This window comes from Vulpes vulpes, chromosome 12 (genome assembly GCF_048418805.1).
Source record: "Vulpes vulpes isolate BD-2025 chromosome 12, VulVul3, whole genome shotgun sequence".
Taxonomy (NCBI): Eukaryota; Metazoa; Chordata; class Mammalia; order Carnivora; family Canidae; genus Vulpes; species Vulpes vulpes.
Window position 1 is genome coordinate 102,260,503 of NC_132791.1, and position 23,414 is coordinate 102,283,916.

The following is a 23,414-nucleotide window of genomic DNA, read 5'->3' on the forward strand; positions in this document are numbered from 1 at the left end:
GTTTGATGGTTTGATCTTGTATCCTGCAACCTTGCTAAATTTGTTACTAGTTCTAATAGTTTGTATATGGACTCCTTTTCTTTTTTTTTTTAAAAAATCTTTTTTTTTTTTTTAACATTTTTTTAAATCTTTATTTATTTATGATAGTCACAGAGAGAGAGAGAGGCAGAGACATAGGCAGAGGGAGAAGCAGGCTCCATGCACCGGGAGCCCGATGTGGGATTCGATCCCGGGTCTCCAGGATCACGCCCTGGGCCAAAGGCAGGCGCCAAACCGCTGCGCCACCCAGGGATCCCTGGACTCCTTTTCTATATGTAGGCTCATGCCATCTGTGAACAGAAAGAGTTTTCTTTCTTTTCCGTCCTTTTCTTACTTACTTTCCCTGGCGAGGACGTCTGGTACAGTGTTGAAAAGACGTAGGGAGAGCAGACATCCTTGTCTTTCTTCTGTACTTAGTTTTTGGCCTTTCACCATTGAGTATGATGTTACCTGTAGGTTTTTTCAGGATGACTTTTATCAGTGTGACTAAGTTTCCTTCTCTTATGAGTTTGTTGAGTGTTTTTATTAGGAAAGGGTATTGGATTTTGCAAATGCATTTTCCTTATCTGTAGAGACAATTATATGGTCTTTGTCCTTTATTATATTGCTATGCTGTATTACTTAGATTGATTGATTACATTTGACTCCTAGGATAAGTCCCAGGCATGATATATAATCCTTTTTGTGTTTTGCTAGATATGATTTGCTGATATTTTGTTGAAAATTTTATTTATGTATTCATGGGATTTTGCTCTTTTGTTTTCTTGAGATGTTTTTATCTGCTTTCGTTCTTGGGGTAATACTGGCTTAATAGAATGAGATGGGAAGTGTTTTCTTCTGTTATTTAAAAGAGTTTATGAAGACTTGGTGTCCATTTTTGTTATAACATTTCATGGAATTCTCCAGTAAAGCCCTCTGATCCTGGGCTTTTGTGCATATGTGGGAAGGTATTTTGTTCTATTTCATTGTATTTTGTTTTGAAGGTTCTTCGTTGGGGGGGGGGGGGGTTGATTATAGGTATATTCAGACTGTTTCTTCTTGAGTCAGTTTCTAGTTTTTGTCTTTGTAGAAATTTGTTTCATCCGGATTACTTAATGTAATATAAAATCGTTCATAGTATTTCTTTGCACATCCTTTTTATTTCTGTAATGGCAATAGTAATGTTTCCCTCCTGATTTTAAGAATTTGAATCTTCTTTTTTTGTAGCTAAAAGTTGGTAATTTTATCTTTTTCAAGAAGCTTATTTTTTATTTCTTTTTTTTAATTTTTTTTTTTTAATTTACTTATGATAGTCACACACAGAGAGAGAGAGAGAGAGACAGAGACATAGGCAGAGGGAGAAGCAGGCTCCATGCACCGGGAGCCCGACGTGGGACTCGATCCCAGGTCTCCAGGATCGCGCCCTGAGCCAAAGGCAGGGGCTAAACCGCTGCGCCACCCAGGGATCCTGCTTATTTTTTATTTCATTGACTTTTCTATTTTCCATCCTATTTCATTTCTTAGTGTATTTCCTTATACATCAGCAGCTCTCGGTGTAGTTTAGGATCCCTTAGCCTCCTTCAGTAGGTTCTTGAAGTTAATATTGTTTACATAATAATACCAAGACTGCACTCTAAACCATTCTGATATGAAGCAAAGATGAGAATCTGCTATTTTTTTTTTTTGAGAATCTGCTATTTTTTATCAGACATAGAGTTTGCAAAGATGTAAAGCAGTGCCATTCTTGTCACTAAATTTTAGCAGGAGGGACATAGTTCATTTTCACTTAAAATTGTACCATTTACAGTGACACATCTTCCTATTTTATTTTTAAAGATTTTTATTTATTTATTCATGAGAGACAGAGGCAGAGACACAGGCAGAGGGAGAAGCAGGCTCCCTGCAGGGAGCCCGACGTGGGACTCGATCCCGGGTCTCCAGGATCACTCCCTGGGCTGAAGGCGGTGCAGAACCGCTGAGCCATCCAGGCTGCCCAACATCTTCCTATTTTAAAATGAATTATTTAATATTTTCACTGGAGATTTTTACCAGAAAAGCTCTTTGGAGTCCTCAGTGAGTTTTAATAGTGTAAAGGGGTATGTGATCAAAAAAGTTTTAAAGCTGCTGTTACATATTTTTTAGTCTTTAAAAAAAATTATGATTTAGATACTACTTTTTTGTAGCTAAACAAAATGGAAAAACTAAATTATTTGGAATTTTAGACATAGGAGCCAGGGTTAAAAACAATTTTTAATATTCCAGAATTTATGCCCTCTTAAAATTATACTCTTCTGCCCTTTGCATTATTTTGACTAGCTAATTATTTTGACTACTTTTTCTACATTATTTCATACTCAGATTTCTCCGGATTTAAAACAAACTGATTAGCCAATATTTCTCAGTACTGTATGGTGAGATGTTAGATACTGTAAATACAGTTTTTTCTCAGACCATAATGATTCTTTGGCATTTCCTCAACAGTGAGATGTGTCATGGCAATGCTGAAAAAGAGAATCAGGGATGAGAAGACCAATGTCAGGAAGTCTGCACTGCAGGTGTGAGTTCTTCTAAATAATCCTCGAATGTGCTCTGTTTTGCACTAAAAACTTGGAAATATTTTGTAAAAACCCCAACCATAGTCATTATTGAACTTGTTTTTCACTTTACATTTGTTCACTTTGATCCTGTTGTATATATAAATTACAGAGATGAACTAAAGGTTTGTCTCATTTCTTGCTGGGTTGTTGATTTCTTAAGAGTCACACATATTTTTATCGTAATTTCTTTTTTTAGATTAGGAATTCTTAAACTGGGGAGCATGGATGGATTTTGATAGGGTGCACGTAACCCCTGAAATTGTAAATACTTGTTTATGTAAAACGTATATTAGATTTTTCTCCAGAGAGAGGCCTTAGCTTTCATCAGATTCTGAAAAGGTGAGATGTATGTTTTCAGGTGGAGGGATGGATCCATGACCTAAAAAATGTTAAGAACAATAGACTTATTAAGTCTTATTTTTGTCTACAGTGTGTCTAATTGTTTTGAAAAAGTAATCAATTCATGTTACATGCACCTTCTAGGTATTACTGAGTATTTTGAAACACTGCAACATCTCAGGGATGAAAGAAGAGCTATTACTTCTTCAGGACCAGAGCCGAGACCCTGCAGTATCTGTACGAAAGCAGGCCTTACAGTCTCTTACTGAACTTCTTATGGTGAGAGACAGTGCTTTTTTACATCAAAAATAATTAAGCATATATAATTACCTATCACTGAATATTTATTTGACTACTGGAAATTCTACCAGGTGTACTGTAGGGCAATACAGTGTAAGTCAAGAGGTATCTATCTTTCAATTACATATGAAAGATTATGTCTCATATAATTATGAACTAGTGCTAGAGAATGCTAGTGATTAGCCTTTTCTTGACTTTAGTTTAAATCTCACATAGAAATAAGAATTTTAAAATGAATTTAGTCAGGCCAGAGGCCTAGATTAAGTTTTGCATATTAAGACCTATTAAATGATAACCGCCAAAAGAACAGGTCCACTGATCCCATATGTAATTTACTCCCACCAAATAATTAGCTTTTGAAGAATTTTAAAAGCATGTTTATTTCTTCATTTCATCATAGAAAGCAATAAGCAATGCATACTTTGACTTCCTCTGTCAACATCTATTCTAATTGCTCCTTGGAATAAATACTTGATCTTGAATTACAAAAAAGTGCTGATTTACTCAATAATATGACTTCCTAAGTTTAAAATTTCAGTATGCACTAATAAACAGTAACTGGAAACTGAACTTTGTTTTAACATGTATTTCAAATGTTGCTTTTTTTTTTCACTTTGGTTTATTTGTACTTGAGTGTGTGACTGTTGTTAGCGTATCTCAAAATATTGTTCACAGCCTCACTGATTTGTGTTTAGACAGGTTTAGACTTCCTTATGACTTTTTAATGACTTCATGATGTTTAATTTCTAAGGCCCAACCCAGATGTGTCCAGATACAGAAAGCCTGGCTGACAGGGATCATCCCAGCTGTGATGGACTCTGAAAGCACGGTGCAGGAAAAAGCTCTGGAATGTCTTGACCAGCTCCTGTTACAGAACATTAAGCATTACAATAAATTCCATACTGGAGACAATAGCCAGGTGCTGGCTTGGGCACTTCTTACTCTCCTTAGTACAGAAAACCAGGAACTGAGGTATGTTAATTGTGTGATTTCTTTTCCATATAGAAAACCATAAAGGTTTTTTTTAATTAATAAAATTTCTGTATTGCTCATAGAAAATTAGCTTTCTAAAATACTTAACATATATCAGTTTTCTGTTTTTAGACTTTTTTTTTTTTTTACCCAATTCAAATCTCTCAGCATTTTTGAGGTGAGAGTTTTTTGTGAAGCTTTGATCACCTCCTTTGCTTTTCTCTGAGTGCCTAAATTAATGTCTAATGTAGTAGAAAGCACTGATGGACATGATATATTAATAGTAACTTTCCACGTATTAGTTTTTATGAAAGATGGCTTCCTAGTTCTTCCAAATTAACCTTTTCCTAATCCTTATCAGATTGGTTGAATTAATGCCAGAGCAGTATTTTTTCCCATTTGATAGCATTTACTGAGCATACACTGAACAGTGAACACTATGGTGAGGGGTTAGCACCTGTTGTATTGATAAATTTTAATCTATACTGCATAATCTTACAATTAGCTTGTAAACGTTTACAGTACCTCGGCTGATTTTTTTTTTCTCATCATGTAAGAAACACTTCCCTATTTGTTTACATGTATTATGGAGGAATTCTCATACACTAGAAACATACTAGATTTTGTATTGTAAAATACTGTTGGGGCCTGGGTAAATCACCTGTAAAATGGTACTTACCAGAGCTTGTGGAGAAGACAATGAGAAGTTACTGTTAAATGGGTATAAAGTTTCACTGTAGAGTGATGACGAAGTTCTGGAGATGGATGATTGCACAACAGTGTGCTCTCACTGAACTGTACACCTAAAAATCATTAAAATGGTGAATTTTGTTATGTAAATTTTACCACAAGAAAAAAATATGTATTTGCCCAAAGTTAGGAAATACAGAATTAGGGTTTAAGTTTAAAAATGTTTTGGAATAGCTGTTGTAGAAAATGAGCTATGGCAGCATGCTCAAGTGCGATGGATTCATGAGCTCAGACTGTTTTGATCATAATATTAAGATGCTATATATACCATTTTTCACTTTTATCCTTTCACAGAGTATAGAGTTTCCATAACCATATGATATTGAAGCAAATTGAATACAGAAGCAGTTATAATAATCTACCTGACTTTTGTTTAAGTCAGACCATAAAGAGATTTACAGAAGTAAAAAGTAATGACACTCTTTTCACCAAGTTTATTTTGTTTTGAGATTCTTTTGTAAAACAGTGCATTTATGTTAGCATAAATGGCTTATTATTTTTAGATTAATAAATATTTTTAAACTTCTCAGTTTTAATTTCTGCACAGCAGGATATATATAGTCCACATAAAACAAAGGTCTTCAAGATGTTGCATAATTTTTTTTAGTTCAAAAGTGCCCAGAGATGAAAAACTGTGAGAACCACTGAGCTTGGGAATCAGTTTTTCAAAAAGGATTATTAAGAAAAGTAAGGTCTGGTGGAATAGAATTCTATAAACATTTGTAAACAAAATCTTGTATATTCTTTAATAAAGTAACTAGAACATCAAGAAGAGAGACTTCACAGATCAGTTGACTTTTGAATTTGAATCATGAAGGTTAATAAGGACATAAAGGAGCATGTCCATGGGAAATAAAAAGCCAGTGCAAAGCCATGGAAGCATAAGCAGTATGTCTCATTCAGGACCCATAGGGATTCACTGTGGGCGGGGAAACGGTGCTCCTTGGACTGTACATAAAGTGAAACGAGATGTTAAGAAGGGCCTACATATACTGCAGAGTTGTAACATTGCATACCAAGAACTTTGACTTCAGATTGAAAACAGAGTGGGAGGGGGAGACTGCTGATGAATTTAAAGTGGATGGGTAATAAAGGATCTTATATTTTAAGAGTATTAATCTTGAAAATAAAACATCCAGTTATTTTATCAGCAAAATGGGTTTATACAGGAATGGCATAGCTGTGAAAAACCACAGGCAAGTCTGGAGATCAAAGGAGAAGAACTGTTAGTTTTTAGAGAAAAGGATGTTGTTGGGAGGGGCTAGTTTGAAGGAAAGCCCATTGAAAGAAAGAGTTCAGGGTGATGATGATTTCTCAATGTCTGAGTTGTGACAGACTCTCCATTGGCTGGGCTGTCCCCAGGCTAGGAGGAATCCTTCCTCTTGCTGGAGTGGTCAAGTCCGCTTGTTCCTCTTGGAAATAGAGTACACCTGCCCCCCTTCCTGGTGGGTCTGCAGTTGATGAGTGGTGGTAAGCGTGAGGCCTCCCCCTGCTAGCCTCTCAGCTTCACTTTCAGTTTCACAAGAAGTGTAGCAAAGGGACTTGTGCTTGGTGACCAGGAGATAACAGGAATCTAAGAAAACAGGCCACCACTGAAATGATTTAAGTTAAAGATGATGAGGGCCAGCATCAAGGAGAAGGCAGTAGACATGAAGAAAATAAAGTATGTTTAAAGATGTAATAAGTGGAAGTATAGAATTGGTGAAGGTTTGATTTGAGGGTTGAAAGGACTCGGTGTACTTCCTCTACTCAAGCTCACAGTCTAGTGGAAAGAGACAAAATAAAACTCACAATTTTAGTGGAAAGTGAGTTTTAGGAGCTAAGAGGGATGGCATAGAGCGGTTCGGTGATTTTTTTTTTTAACTTTTTTTTTAGCTTGAATTGCCTTCCTGTTGATGGTGGCAAGAGCTGAATTATTCCCAGAGGTGGGATAAGTAGAAATTAACCAGGCAACCATACTAGTGAAAGTTTCCAGACAAAATAGCAATGCAAAGGTTTAAGAGGCCTGAAGCTTCGATGATTCTATCCAAAATAACTAGTCAGTGGGATTTCCATTGACTTAGGTATGGCAAGCAAAGGCAAGGCACGTTTCTGAACAGGAAGGGCAGGAGATGGAAGCCCAATTTAAATGTCTGCACAGCAAAGGAAACAATCAACAAAACTAAAAGCCCGTCTATGGAATGGGAGAAGATATTTGTAAATGACATACCATGTAAAAGGGTTAGTATCCAAAATCTGTAAACAACTTATCAAACTCAACAGCCAAGAACAAATAACCCAGTTAAGAAATGGGAGGGAGACATAAAGACATTTTTCCAAAGAAGACATCAAAATGGCTAACAGACATATTAAAAGGTGCTCAACATCTCTTAGCATCAGGGAAATACAAATCAAAACCACAGTGAGATACCACTTCACACCTGTCAGAATAGCTAAAATTAACAACTCAGGAAACAACAGATGTTGGCGAGAATGTGGAGAAAGGAATGCAAACTGGACCACCCCCTCTGGAAAATAGTGCGGAGGTTCCTCAAAAAGTTGAAAATAAAGCTACCCTATGGAAGAGGATACAAAAATACTGATTTGAAGGGGCATATGCACTCCAATGTTTATAGCATTATCGACAATAGCCAAATTATGGAAAGAACCCAAATGTCATCAGCTGATGAATGGATAAAATAAGATGTGGTCAGGGCACCTGGGTGGCTCACTTAGGTCTTTGGCTTAGGTCATGATCCTGGGGTCCTGGGATCGAGCCCTGCATCAGGTTCTCTGCTTGGTGGGGAGCCTGCTTCTCCTTCTCCCTCTGCCTGCTGCTCCCCCTGCTTGTGCTCTCTCTCTAATACATAAAGAAAACCCTTAAAAAAAATATATGGTCTACACACACACACACACACAAATATTACTTCTTGATCAAAAAGCATGAAATCTTGCCATTTGCAATGATGTGGTTGGAACTAGAAGGTATTATGGTAGGCAAAATAAGTCAGAGAAAGACAAATACATGATTCCACTCGTGGAATTTAAGAAACAACATGAACATAGGGGAAGAGAAGGAAAAATAAGACTAAAACAGGGAGGCGAACCATAAGAGACTCTTAAAGAGAACAAATGGAAGATTGTTAAGGGTGATAGGTGGATGGTGTGATGAGCATTAGGAAGGCCACTTGTTGGGATGAGCATTGAATATTATATGTGAGTGATGAATCACTAAATTTTACTCCTGAAGGCAATACTACACTATATATTAACTAACTTGAATTTAAATTAAAAAAAAAAAAATGTGTACTTGAAGTGCTTTGTCATGTCTTAGTGGAGAACTTTTGGTAATGAACGAGATCACTCAGGGTTCAGTTTATAGACAAGAGGACTAAGAGTAGAACTTTTCAAAATCAGCCATTAGAGTGATTTGAAGAAAAGGAATTAGTGAAGGGAAAAGAAAAGATCAACAAGTAGACAGAGTATGAGGGCAGAGAGAGTGATCGGTAATGTCTGGCCAAGGTCGTGGAAAATGGGGACTGAACATAGTCCATTAGTTTTGATTCTAGGATAGAGGTCAGTGGTGCTGTACAAAAGAACCAGGTTAGTGTCTGGAAAATAATTCTGACTTACTAGGATTGGCTTGTAATTAACAGTTGGGCTAGTTGAGGGGTAAGGTAATTGAGGGAGGCTTTTTGGGAACTGTACAGCTGATCTGGAGGAGTGTAAGTTGTCAGAAGAGCCAAATTTGAGGTTTCAAAACTGGGAATTCAGAGGATTTTTCCCCCCATTCTGTTTATTTCTTACAGTAAACATTACTTAATGTTTTGTGTGATTCTTCTTAATAAATTTTAAAATATTTGCTGATTGCTTGTATGTTGGTTTTGGACCATAATCAGGTATGAATTATGAGTTACCTACATTAAAACTCCTGATATTTATAGATTTTTAATCAATAGCTAATATATTAAAATCATTAACTTATATGGATATGCTTATTGTATGTAGATGTGTTATAGTTGCTTTCTGCAAGCTTTGAGAATTCCTTTTATTTTCACTTAATGAGAAAGTCTTGGTGTGTGACTGTGTGAGTGTATGTGTGTGTTCCTAGCAGTTAAGGAAAAATTAATTGGAGGAAGAAGCTTAGATAAGTGATACTGCATTTTTCTCTTTAATCATGTGATCTCATTCCGTGCTATGGGAAGAAGTCAAAATAGTTTAAAACAGTGACATAACGCCAACACTTTATTACACCAGAAGCATTTTTTGTTTTATTTTTAAAGGGTTTGAAATATGTATCTCTGAGTGGTATTGGCGGGTTATGGCAAAGGTTAGCTTGTTTAATATCACCATATTTAAATGCTAGAATGTCATTTCTCTCCAGTTCTTCCATTGAAAAAATAGCCATGTCTACACTTTCTGTCCCTAAAACCCTGTAAACTCTTGATAGATTTGTTATTGGTAACCCATCCCTTGTGTTTGTAAGCAATTTTGGAGGGAATGAGGATAAGGAGGGTCTCGAATTATGAAATTTTAGTCTTTGCTTTAAAAATATATTTTATAAGGAGAGAAATAGGTGTATCTTATTCTGTATAATAAAAACTTTAAAGACATCTAATTTGGTATCAAATATATCACTAGCCAGGAACTTCTGCATAGATGTTTGATGTGCCAGAGGAATCCTGGAGCAGCAGTTGATAACCTTTCACTGAGGGCTGTTTTGAACAGTGTTGTGTATTTACAATTACAATTCTGCTTTCCCATCTTTTTTTCAGCCGCTATTTAAATAAGGCTTTTCATATCTGGTCCAAGAAGGAGAAATTCTCATCCAGTTTTATAAACCATGTAATATCCTTCACTGACACGGAACATTCTGCACCGGCTTGGATGCTGCTCTCCAAAATTGCTTGCTCATCACCCAAGCTGGACTACACCAAAATAATAGCGTCCTGGGACAAACTCAGCAGGTGTGTATGCTTATGATGTACCTGCTGATAGACACCAGAGGTTCTCGGAAACAAAGCTCGTGTCTTAAGGCTGTTTCATAGCTATTCAGCTATCCATATACACAGATCTTTTCTTTAAATTCTGGTATAAAAACAAACATGAAAAAATAAGAATCCATTTTAAGCTTTCAGTTTACCTTTTGTGCCAGTAAATTAAGTGCTATAGTGTTTCTACAAGTTGACTCCTAAATTTGCTACCCTACATTCTTCCAATACTAACAGTCCAGAGACAGTTTTGTTGGCATCAGTGTTTATTTTGGCTCTATATTGATATTCTTTGTGCCCTTTTCCTAGTCAACAGAATCCTAATTCAAACACCTTAGGACATATTCTGTGTGTTATTGGGCATATTGCAAAGCATCTTCCTAAGAGCACCCGGGACAAGGTGACTGGTGAGTGTCTATTGGAGAATCTTGAAAAGGCTTTTCTTATCACTTTATATATATTTTAAGCAGTTAAATTTAGAGGGTTTTGACTTTCTTTTAGATGTGATCAAGTGTAAGCTGAATGGATTCCAGTGGTCTCTAGAGTTGATCAGCGCAGCTGTTGATACTTTGCAAAGACTCTGTAGAGCATCTGCAGAGACACCTGTGGAAGAACAGGTATACTACGGACTCTGGATATGTTTGTTGTCTATTTGTACTTACACATATTACTCTGTTTTGAAGTTTGAGGCGTGTTCTTTTGTGGAGAAACTATAGGAATAGGCAGTCGCCAAAGCTGATGCTGCAAGAAAACACTTTTGTGACAAGCAGTTGACATTCCCTGAGAAAATCTTGGCTGCTAATGACACAGGGGTTCTCTCAGGAAGTCACTACCATGGTTCCTGGTACAAGTGCCTTCTAGGAAATTATTTCTGATCATTTGAGAGGTCATATTCCTGGAAAAAACCTGTTCTGTTAGTATAAGGCTATATTACGCTAATACCTCTTCCTCTACCCTGTTCCCAAAGTCTGTAGCTCATGTTTCCTGTAGAGCATACACACAGATCCAAACCAGGGTTTTCTGTGAGACAGTGTTACTTTGTCTTTCTAAAAGGTATCCATTATCGGTTTCTCTAATAAGTTATTTTGTTGCCATGTATTATGTTTTTATCATGAAATACACTCCTAGACAATGCTAATCATAAGGAAAAGTTAACTGGGGTTACTAATAATGATTCTAGAAGTCAAAAGTTAAACTAAGTAACTGCTGGAATATTTTTTAAGTTTCCCAGAATAAAAATATTTTTGCTTTATTCAGCTACATTCTTAAGGTTCCTTTTCTTACATAAGTTCCTTAAAGAAAGTTCTTCCTTGATAAGTTACATCTTCTATTTGTAGTAACAGATATAATAAGAAAGGATATTATAACTTTTTTTGCTTAGGACTTAAAACAGGTTGAAATGTACCTAACTAAAAATGCCCAGCTCTTTCCATATAAATGGTGTCTGGTGTTTTCCTGGCATGTACCTTTTGGCTCATCTGGTAAAAGGGATACTTGCTTTGTTTGATTTCTCTAGCTGTTTATCTCTTGATCCAAGAAAAACTTTTAAATAAGGAACATTACCTAAGTAGGGAGCATATTTGAAAAGCAGAAAACAGGTCAAAACAAAACAAAAAGCTGGTCATAAGGTAAGAATGAGGTAGGAAAAAGCAGGGAGAAATATTTATGGCAGATTATGAAACTATGATCCGGCATGCCTCTGTGGCACACAGCTGAGTAATGGCAGAACTATGCCTGGAACTAAAGCCTCTCACTGCTTTCCCAATCTTTTTCTTCACCAGCATTGGCTAGAGGAAGAGTGATGTATAATACTGGCGATGTTGGGGCCTTAAGCCACTGGCTACTCACTAATGCCCACACTTATTAGCACAGTAACTTATAGCATTGTTAGAGTCTGAGGAAGACTGTTATCCTCACATTTAAAAATTGAGAACTAGAAGAGAGATTACTACCACGTTAGAGAAAAGGCCACGATTGTAGCTTTGCCAACACCAGTTCCCTTAGTGGTAGACAATGGACTGAGGCCCTGAGATTTTCCAGAACCTTAGGATATTTTAAATTCATATGACCTACTGTTTTCCCCTAAGCATTCTTCTCTTTTTCTTTTCTGTGTAAGTGAATGTTCTGTATTTTACTGAGAAATAGAAATTGCCCAAAGAATAGATAATCAGAGCCTAGCTAGCTCAAAGCATTATATATGAAAAGATGTAGGTTTGAGGGCATCATTGCTATCTATAGGCTTCTTACCAGTTAATGGTGTTTTGTGGCTATCACTGGAAACAATCTGCGAGATCTTGGACTGTATTGATAGAAATAGTGTCTACAATAAGAGGGGTGATGGTCGTCCTCTTTGTACAGGTGAAATCTAAGTTAGCATGTTCTAATTTAACTTGAGTGGCAACTCCTTAGAGAAATGTTGATAAAATTGAATATATCAATGAGAGAGCAATTTGGTGAGGCAATGGCAAAGGAGGTTGTATAAGGAGCAGCTGAAGGGCCTGGGTGTTTAGCTGGTGAAGGGAAGAATTATGTGGAATAGGCTGCCTAGCTAAGTTCAAATATATGAAGGACCTTAAGATGAAAGAAGAATTAGATTTATTTGGCATCACAGAGAACTGATTTGGACCAATGAGCAGAAACTGCAAGGAGACAAATTTTGGCTAACTAAAAAAATGTGCTGAGGTCTGCCTAAAATGGAAGAACTTGCCTCAAAATACATCCTAAGTCATTGGGAGTTGTTCACAGAAGAAGATGAACAACTTATGACATGAGTCCCTGTGTGGAGAGAATCCCAGGATTAGATGGCCGTGATGGATCTCTCCCAGATTCTGTGATTCCAAAAGTTCTAGGCCAACTACCGAGCCCAGGTCTAGGGTTGAGGTCACACACAAGTTAATAACCTTTGTATTCTTGCCAGGATTGAGTGTATGGATTTCAGAAGTTCTCTTGGACACGTCACAGCCCAGGCTGTGCAGTCTATTAAAATAAGTGCAGTAATTCTTTAAAAAGTAATAAAGACCATCATTTTGAAACATTTTAGCCAAGTCATACTAAAAAACATTTGGATCATAGAGATAGTTTGCTACAGTGCAGTAAACATTGAGCATTGTTGAGCAACATTTTGTGGTAGAGCTGCTGGGCCATGAGATGGTGGTTAAAACAGAGTCCCTTCTTAAGGAACCCACAGCATAAGAGGGCAGACACACATGGAAACAGGTGATTTCAACATAGTGTAATCATTCCTGGGGTGCCCGGGTGGCCCGGTTGTTTGAATGTCCCAACTTTTGATTTCAGCTCAGGTCACAGTCTCAGGATTGAGATTGAGCCCTCTATACTAAGTATGGAGTCTGCTTGTCCCTCTCCTACTCCCCTCCCCCCACTTGCTTTCTTTCTCTATCTAAAATAAGTAAATAAAATCTTTAAAAAATAATAATAATAGAATAATCACTCTTAAAATAGAAATGTGCATAGGGTAACACGGAAGACTTGGGGTGGAGCCATTTAGCTCAATCTGGGTATTTTGGTCTGGCCTTCTAGAGAAAATGTAGTCAAAAAGTTGTAGAATGTTACAGCGCTCCCTCGGCTGGCATGGAAGTGTTGTGTGCTACAGATGGTGACCACTTGAGGTTAACTAATAAGAGACACTGAAAACTTGCTTTTAATGAATACATTTCAAAATGATAACAACTGTCCTTTTTTATTCTATATCTTTTTTTTTTTTTTTTAAGGATTTTTATTTATCCATGAGAGACAGAGAGAGAGAGAGAGAGAGAGAGAGAGAAGGGCTGAAACTCAGGCAGAGGGAGAAGCAGGCTCCATGCAGGGAGCCCGACATGGGACTCAATACTGGGACTCCAGGATCATACCTTGGGCTGAAGGCAACACTAAACCACTGAGCCACCCGGGCTGCCCTATTGTATATCTTTTTGTCTTTTTTTTTTTTTTTTTTTTAATGTCTTTTTAAAATATGCTGTTTGCTCTAGTAGTTAATTCGCCATCTACATATGCTAGAAGAATTGTGATGTTTTTCTCTATTAATGAAGGAGCAGCACTATTACAGATCTCTTATCAGGGCACTACATCTTCTCAGATACTTGCTTTTTGTTCTAAAAGGGCACAGGGGGCAGCCCCGGTGGTGCAGCGGTTTAGTGCCGCCTGCAGCCTAGGGCGTGATCCTGGGGACCCGGGATCGAGTCCCACGTCAGGCTTCCTGTATGGAGCCTGCTTCTCCCTCTGCCTATGTCTCTGCCCCTCTCTCTCTGTCTCTATGAATAAATAAAATCTTTAAAAAAATAAAAATAATAAAAATAAAAGGGCACAGGGAGAAAGAAAGATATTGTGTGTGTGTGTGTGTGTATATTGTTTGTAAATTCTGCTTAGTTTTTCTAGCCAGATTGCTGAAAGAGCAAAGATCCAAAAGCATAATGGCTAGGGCTTCTCACGGCTTGTGGTTTATGCCTTTTGGAAACCTTAGTTTCTTCTGAGAAAATTGCTTCGTGGGTAGTCTAGTAGATGTATAGATCCTTCAGAGATTACCTTTGATTTACCACAGGAATTACTAAAGCAGGTGTGCGGGGATGTCCTTTCCACCTGTGTGCAGTCCCTCTCTGACATAGTTCTGAAGCAAAGTGGACCTGGGAATATGGATGAAGACCTGTTTGTAAGTAATTACTTTTTTTCAAACATTGTTTTCCTTTACATCATTGGGGGTTTCCTAAAGATGACTTTCTCATGTACATTTTTAATACTATTAGCAAGAAAAGAATTTTCCTAGCCTAGGACTTACCTTTTTTTTTTTTTTAATTTCTGTGTTGATGACGTTTTCATTTCTCTCTCATGTACTTATTATCTGGGGGAAAAACTTGATGGGATATGCCTCATTCAGTTAGAGTCTATAAGGTACCTGATCCAATAGGGAAAACAGTATGTTTTGTGAGATAATAGGGTGAGAAACTAATCAAGGGAGTATGCTCTTTGTTCTTTTGGGTTGTTTGACGTATTTTTAAATTATAATGTGTCTGCTAAGGTGTTTGAATATCAGATTGTAAACTAGGGAATAGTGCTGAATAGTTCTGAAGTGTTGTCTGTAATACAGTGAATATTTGAAAGCTCCAGATGAGCTTGAAGCGGCAATACTGTAGGATATGGCGCCCTGCTTTAGAGACTGTCAGTGCTGTTGATTCCTGTGGGCCAGTAAATGTGGAGTCATTTTCCTAATTCGAGTGGCTGAGCCTCAACAAAACATGCTGTAGCAATTCTGACTCCAACATCTGACACTCAGTAAAGAAAATAACAAGCTACTTTTTGATGCCCTTCAGTAGAGGCCATCATTTTGCCAGAATTGGCCATTTTCCTCATCTATTTGAAAATTAGTAGAACACCTTTCCTCTGCTCTCTGCTTTGCCACCTCACACTTGTACCTAGAGGCTGAGGACCATATTTAGAGTTGTGAGAAGAGACGATTTGTGCTGAGACAGTAATATGCACACTTCAGTAATAAAAATATTACCAGTAGAGATCTAGACATTTCATTTCAAAGGGCTGTGATGTGTAGGATGGCCTTGTCCCAGGGTTTCTAGAGGGTCTCATGCCTCTAATTTGAGCAGTTACTGCTCAAAGAAAAATGCTTATTATGACCAGTGAGTTTTTCTAATATTTTTTTTTCAGCTTTAAAATATGGCACCAAAATCTTCCCTTCAGTCAAAATATATATGGAGATGTTTTGTCCTGTATAATATTGTTTACCTCACTTTTCTTTAAATATAATTTCAATATTTCTCTAATCACTAACACATTTCAGGATGTGTTCAGGATTTTTTTTTTTTTTTTTTTTGAGAGAGAGAGAGGCAGAGACACAGGCAGAGGGAGAAGCAGGCTCCATGCAGGGAGCCCAACGCAGGACTTGATCCCGGGTCTCCAGGATCAGGCCCTGGGCCAAAGGCAGGCCCACTGAGCCACCCAGGCTGCCCAATGTTCAGAATTTTTAAAATATACATATGGTTATTGCTTTCTCACTCTAAGCCTTTGTTTTATAGGGGGCCTGGGTGGGCTCAGTCGGTTAAGTTGTCCGGCTCTTGATTTTGGCTCAGGTCATGAGCTCTGCACTGGGGATGGACCTTGCCTAAAATCCTCTTTCTCCTCACCTTTTCCACTTCTCCCCACTTGCACACATGCTCATTCTCTCTCTAAAAAGCAAGTAAATCTTTAAAAAAATAAAAAATAAAATAAGCCTTTTACATTTTACTATTTAGCCTCACCCTTGCATTTTAGAGATAAAGAAAAACCAGTGTTATTAACTATCAAGTTAGTGTTCTTAATAAACACACAGTATGGCAGCTGTGAGGAAGACAGAACTTACAAGTTTTTGATAGGAGTCTAAAATCTTTTTTTTTTTTTTTAATTTTTATTTATGATAGTCACAGAGAGAGAGAGAGAGAGAGAGAGAGAGAGAGGGAGGCAGAGACACAGGCAGAGGGAGAAACAGGCTCCATGCACCGGGAGCCCGATGTGGGATTCGATCCCGGGTCTCCAGGATCGCGCCCTGGGCCAAAGGCAGGCGCCAAACCGCTGCGCCACCCAGGGATCCCTTGATAGGAGTCTAAAGAGTAAACCGGTCAGGAATCCAACTTGGAAATAGTTTTAAAATTTAAAACAGTTTTCTGAGGATCTATACCCTAAAAACTACAGAACGCTTCTGAAAGAAATTGAGGAAGACACAAAGAGATGGAAAATATTCCATGCTTATGGATTGGAAGAATTAATATTGTGAAAATGTCAATGCTACCCAGGGCCATTTACACATTTAATGCAATCCCTATCAAAATACCATGGACTTTCTTGAGAGACTTGGAACAAATCATCTTAAGATTTGTGTGTAATCAGAAAAGACCCTGAATAGCCAGGGGAATATTAAAAAAGAAAACCATAGCTGGGGGCCTCACAATGCCAGATTTCAGGTTGTTTACAAAGTTGTGGTCATCAAGACAGTGTGGTACTGGCACAAAAACAGACACATAGATCAGTGGAACAGAATAGAGAATCCAGAAGTGGACACTCAACTCTGTGGTCAATTAATATTCAACAAAGCAGGAAAGACTATCCACTGGAAAAAAGATCATCTCTTCAATAACTGGTGCTGGGAAAATTTGACATCCACATGCAGAAGAATGAAACTAGACCATTCTCTTACACCAGATACAAAGATAAACTCAAAATGGGTGAAAGATCTAAATACGAGACGAATCCCTCAGAATCCTAGAGGAGAATACAGGCAAGTTTTTGAACTTGGCCACAGCAACTTCTTGCAAGATGCATCCATAAAGGCAAGAGAAACAAAAGCAAAAATGAACTATTGGGACTTCATCAAGATAAAAAGCTTCTGCACAGCAAAAGAAACAGTCAACAAAACGAAAAGACGACCTACAGATGGGAGAAGATACTTGCAAATGACCTATCAGATAAAGGACTAGTATCCAAGATCTATAAAGAACTTATTAAACTCAACAGCAGAGAAACAATCCAATAATGAAATGGGCAAAAGACATGAACAGAAATCTCACAGAGGAACACGTAGACATGGCCAACAAGCACATGAGAAAATGCTCCGCATCACTGGCCATCAGGGAAATACAAATCAGAACCACCATGAGATCCCATCTCACACCAGTGAGAATGGGGAAAATTAACAAGGCAGGAAACAACAAATGTTGGAGAGGATGTGGAGAAAGGGGAACCCTCTTGCACTGTTGGGGGGAATGTGGACAAGTGCAGCCACTCTGGAAAACTGTGTGGAGATTCCTCAAAGAGTTAAAAATAGAGCTGCCCTGCGACCCAGCAGTTGCAGTGCTGGGGATTTACCCCAAAGATACAGATGCAGGGAAACGCCGGGACACCTGCACCCTGATGTTTATAGCAGCAATGTCCACAATAGCCAAACTGTGGAAGGAGCCTCGGTGTCCATCGACAGATGAATGGATAAAGAAGATGTGGTCTATGTATACAGTGGAATATTCCTCAGCCATTAGAAACGACAAATACCCCCCATTTGCTTTGATGTGGATGGACCTGGAGGGTATTATGCTGAGTGAAATAAGTCAGAGAAGGACAAACATTATATGGTCTCATTCATTTGGGGAATATAAAAATTAATGAAAGGGGATAAAGGGGAAAGGAGAGAAAATGAGTGAAAATATCACTGAGGGTGACAGAACATGAGAGGCACCTAACTCTGGGAAACGAACAAGGGGTAGTGGAAAGGGAGGTGGGTGGGGGTGGGGGTGACTGGGTGACAGGCACTGAGGGGGCACTTAGCAGGATGAGCACTGGGTGTTATGCTATATGTTGGCAAATTGAGTTCCCAATAAAAAATAATTAAAAATCATAAAAATAAAACAGTTTTATGCCCTTTTAACTCTGGATTACTTAAGGAAGTAAAACAGTGTTTAAAGGCACAAAGGTGTTCTTCAGGAGGAATGCAAACAATAGCAAAGAATTAGAAACTGTAAATGTTCACTAAGACTGGAGTAACATGATAACATCAGTAGTTTTTAATATACTTACATAGTCATTAAACATTTATTATAAATATTGATGGAAAAGGTTGTGTGAATTTTATCAAGTAGTGACTGAATTTCTACAGTGGCCATGTGTTTTTATGCAAAAACAAAAAACACACCCATTCTTTTAATTTGGAGCACAAAAAAAAATTGACATGTCTTTAGCTAGAGTTATTATTATTATTATTATTTTGCCTTATTTTTACTACAAAACCAATTCTTTTTCAGGTGAAGTACATTTTTACCTTAGGAGATATAGCCCAGCTTTGTCCAGCCAGAGTGGAGAAGCGAGCATTCCTTCTGATTCAGTCCATTCTAGCCTCTTCTGTTGATGCGGATCATCGTAAGGCACTTGAAATTATCCTCTGCACTTGCTGTCTTAAGATGGGGTTAGCCTGAGATACTGTAAATAAGCCGTCTTTTCCTTCCTTGTAGCAACATCATCACAAGGTAGCAGTGATACCGAGGCCTTTCAGCCGCTCTCCCAGGTCAGAGGCTGTGTCATACCTTCTGTGATTAGAGCACACACTGTCATTACCTTGGGTAAGCAAGAATAACCTGGGGAAAGTCTTGCTTATGCCATCTAGTTCCATGGGTAGTTTTTTGTCTTAGATAAGCCAGCCTTAGTAATGTGTTACATATGCTGAGCTCATATTTACTCTAGCTCTTGTGAATTTTGGATGGAATTCTGATAGGAGCACCCAGTTCAGAGGCATTCCAGAGTGCTGATAATGAGAGCCCTTGTTTGCAGCTGTCCAAGATGGTCAGACTCAAGACACTACCTGTAGGGAGCTTTTGATTTTTATGTTAATTTATTTCAGTAATACCTGTTCCCGGTTTGTTTGTTTGTTTTAATACTCAGCATGTGGCACCATGAAGTCTGTTCATCAAGAACTATATCTCAGGCACTACACTGTTTTCTGGGAATGAAAAAATAAATTTGTGGTTCACTTCATAAAAGGAAAAAATATTGTTAATTTGATACCTATCAGAACTGATAGATGAACTAATAAACCTATTTCCCCATGGACTCAAAGTGTTGTTAATCTCAAAAAGACTGACCTTTGGGCTATAATTTGAGTTCTGTTTTAGTATGATTATTTATTTTATGCTGGGTAAGAGTTTTGAATGTTTTTTGTAATAGTTATTTTTCAAAAATCTAAGAATTATGAATAAGAGCAAAACATTCTCTGTGCTGCAAAGAAATACAAATGGGGCACCTGGGTGGCTCAGTCATTTAAGCTGACTTTGACTCAGATTGTGATCTCAGGGTCCTGGGATAGAGCCTCATGTCGGGCTCCCCTGTCCAGTGATAAGTCAACTTATCCCTCTACCCCTTCCCCTGCTGTTATCTCTCTCAAATAAATAAACAAAATCTTTTAAAAAAATACAAACAAAACTCAGTAACAGCCTTCCTTCTCATAACTGTGAATAAGAAATAAAAGTGGTCACTGTTTTCTGTTTACATAGCTTAGATTTCAAATTCATTATTAAACTTTTTGGCTTCAATATAATCAAAATAAAATGTATTATCTGTTAGATTTTATTGGTCATTTTTCAGGTAAGTGGATAACTCAAATTCAAATGTTAACTTTAAAAGGAGGATAGTTTTACTCCAATAAAGGAACATCTCTTAGAACATCCCTTAGTGTCATAAAACCCTGGAGGAGTGAGGGGACATTTTCTTTTAGGTATTTTGAACTTCCTTATATTTAGTAGTATGGATTTGTCTGCCTTTGATTTTTTTTTTTTTTTTTTGGTTTATGATTGCTGACACAGTGTTTTAACTTTGATCAAGTAAAATCCATAAGAAGGTATATCTGGAGAAAATGTAGGCATAGGATTAGAGTCAAGACCTCGTAATCTCTTCTGTGACAGGCAAGCTGTGCTTACAGCATGAGGATCTTGCAAAGAAGAGCATCCCAGCCCTTGTGCGAGAGCTAGAAGTATGTGATGACGTGGCTGTTCGCAACAATGTTGTCATCGTCATGTGTGATCTTTGTATCCGGTACACTGTCATGGTGGACAAGTACATTCCCAATATCTCCATGTGTCTGAAAGATTCAAGTCCATTCATCCGAAAGCAAACACTTATCTTGCTTACCAATCTCTTGCAGGTATGTCTGAGAATGGTACCTGTCATTTTTTCCCTTCTACTATTGCTTCTGGTTTCAGGGAATATTTGAGTAGCATAGGGCTGCTCTGTAGTAGAATCCAAAAGTAATCAGTGTGGTCTCTAGTTTAAAGTATCACTCTTCTGATGTTCTGTACAGCCTTTTAAACAGATTGTTACTTCCTGATATTTATTTGGAGTGTTTGTTCAGATATCCTGTCAACCAGTGTGAAGTTTTTGTTTTTTGTTTTTAGTAAATTCCATGTAGAGAAGAGCATACTCTTTGGATGAGTATTTCTAATTCCAATTCTGGCATTCTCCTTGATTTTGAACAAGTCAGTATTTCTTAGGTGTAACTTCTTCCTTTTGTAAAATGAAGATCATATTTGCCCTGGCTGCCTCAGAGTTGCTCTGAGAGTCCAATGAGACATTTTATTCTTGCCATCAAGAACATATGTTTATCCTCAAGTGAGGGGGAAATAATATTTGATCTTTAAAAAGGCATTTAACTAAATTTATTCTAGTATGTTCTGTATACTTACTTTTTTATATGGTTAGGTACCTGAAGAAGGCACCATTGGCACTCTCCCTTTTAAAGCCACATGTTAAAAAAAAATTAGTAAATAAATAGCCACATGCTTTGAATCATTTTCCTACTAGAGTAGATATGCTGTTCTACCCATATCTCTCTCCACTGCTCTCTGTGATTAACAAATGTATGTGCTTTCAAGATGGTCGGGAAGTGAGTGCTAACAAACTGCACTAATGTGCCACAGATGCACTGAGTAGCTGACAGGTGTGATGTTAAACAAAAGAAAGTTAACAGTTGGTTCCATGACTGGATGCATTTAGGGTTTGTATATTAAAATTCATCCTTAAATATGCTTGTTTCTCTTTACACAGGAAGAATTTGTGAAATGGAAAGGCTCTCTGTTCTTTAGATTTGTCAGCACTCTAATAGATTCGCACCCGGACATCGCCAGGTAATTCTTTCTGCACATGTCAAACAACTGAATGATTTACCTAATTTCTGGTGTATATTAGATATCTTTTCTTTAAAATTGCTTTCGAGGGATCCCTGGGTGGCACAGCGGTTTAGCGCCTGCCTTTGGCCCAGGGCGCAATCCTGGAGACCCGGGATCGAATCCCACGTCAGGCTCCCGGTGCGTGGAGCCTGCTTCTCCCTTTGCCTATGTCTCTGCCCCCCCCCCCCCCCCCAATTGCTTTCGAGTTGGGCTGCCCAGGTGGCTCAGTGGTTTACCGCCGCCTTCAGCCCAGCATGTGATCCTGGAGTCTGGGATCGAGCTCCCACGTCAGGCTCCCTACATGGAGCCTGCTTCTCCCTCTGCCTGTGTCTTTGCCTCTCTCTCTGTGTGTCTCTCATGAATAAATAAATAAAATCTTTTAAAAAAATAAAATAAAATTGCTTTCGAGTTGTTTAGGATTTAGTGAGCTTTTGGCAGTTACCAAAGAATTAGCAGATTTTTAAGCTATATAACAAAGCTTTATTTTGCATGTAAGTTAAAAAAAAACTCCTCATCTGGTTTGACCATTAAATAATTTCAGCATTGTGACTATATTTGCTTCCATGGTTGACTCTCCCTAATGGAGTAATGAAGAGCTGTATATGAATTTGTCATAGTAAATTATGGAATTGTAGCCATTAACTATTGACTTAACTATGTTGATTTCTAGGCCAATGAAATGTCAATTTTGATAGAGTTCATGCTTTCTCTTAAGTGCAAAAATTGTGAGGAAGAAATTCTAGGAATTAAGATAGTCACACAGAGTGAAATGAGAATATACAAATTACAAGGCTTCTTAGAAATGGATGTTGCTTGAGAATTGGAAGGGAATTGCTTTGCCACTTGGTGATTCCTATCATTCTATAATTTTTTGAGGATTAGTTTTCAGAGGGTTGAGAAATGATCATAAAGCAATCTAGGTTAGCAAATGCTAACCTAGATTATGTTGCAGGTATAATTTTTTTTTAAGATTTTATTAATATATTAGTGAGAGCACAAGCTGGGAGAGGGACAGAGGAGCAGAGAGAAGCAGACTCCCGACTGAGCAGGGAGCCCAATGCGGGACTTGATCCGAGAACCTTGGGATTATGACTTTAGCCAGAGGCAGACGCTTAAGTGACTGAGCCACGCAGGTGGCACCCATGAATAATTCTTTTTAAAATAAGTCTGCAACTGGAAAATAGAATGTTGGATGCTATGGCAAAAGCTACCAAATTTGGGGAAGAGTCATTATAGAGTTCATTAACTATAAATAGCTTATAATAATGGATCCCTTTGGTTCAAAGTATGGTCACCAGTGATTTACTCTGAGTTCCATGGAAGAATTTGTTTGAATTTTTTTGGGTATAATTTTCCAAGGAGGAATATTTTACATAATAAAGTAGTAGAAGGTTAACATTCTAATTAATGCTATCTAGAGTCAAATAAAAAACTAAGGCTATTCCTTTTCTTTGTTTATATAATTGAGAAAGGACCAAAATAGCAATGCAGTACCCTCTTACCTGGTGCTACCATCAGATTGGCTGTCATGTCTCTCTCAGTTGTACAATGTGGAGCCCAGAAGCAGGTGTAATTAGATGTATTGGGAGGCTCTCCCATGATGGGCTGGGGAGGTAAGATTGGTTATTTAACCTGCACTTCTGGGTTTGTTCCCTTTTCTGAGCCCTTATGAATGTATATGAACAAGAGCATTGGTCAGCATGTAACATACACAGAACCTCTTGTAAAGGTGATCAGAGCATGAGTCAAAAAGGAATTAGAAGGATAGATACTTA

At 37.8% G+C, this 23,414-nt stretch overlaps 1 protein-coding gene across 2 annotated transcripts in view; it reads left to right on the forward strand.

Annotated features, from left to right (window-relative positions):
* The window catches only part of NCAPD3 (non-SMC condensin II complex subunit D3), a 60,536-nt gene that overhangs the window by 21,818 nt on the left and 15,304 nt on the right, over positions 1 to 23,414 (forward strand). For both annotated transcript variants that reach the window (XM_025998893.2, XM_072729291.1), the window contains exons 14-24: positions 2,500 to 2,573; positions 3,099 to 3,233; positions 4,006 to 4,226; positions 9,731 to 9,922; positions 10,256 to 10,353; positions 10,448 to 10,563; positions 14,499 to 14,606; positions 18,730 to 18,844; positions 18,937 to 19,044; positions 20,380 to 20,618; positions 21,518 to 21,597. In XM_025998893.2, coding sequence (XP_025854678.1) covers positions 2,500 to 2,573; positions 3,099 to 3,233; positions 4,006 to 4,226; positions 9,731 to 9,922; positions 10,256 to 10,353; positions 10,448 to 10,563; positions 14,499 to 14,606; positions 18,730 to 18,844; positions 18,937 to 19,044; positions 20,380 to 20,618; positions 21,518 to 21,597 — 1,486 coding nt within the window. The remainder of the gene's footprint in view (positions 1 to 2,499; positions 2,574 to 3,098; positions 3,234 to 4,005; positions 4,227 to 9,730; positions 9,923 to 10,255; positions 10,354 to 10,447; positions 10,564 to 14,498; positions 14,607 to 18,729; positions 18,845 to 18,936; positions 19,045 to 20,379; positions 20,619 to 21,517; positions 21,598 to 23,414) is intronic.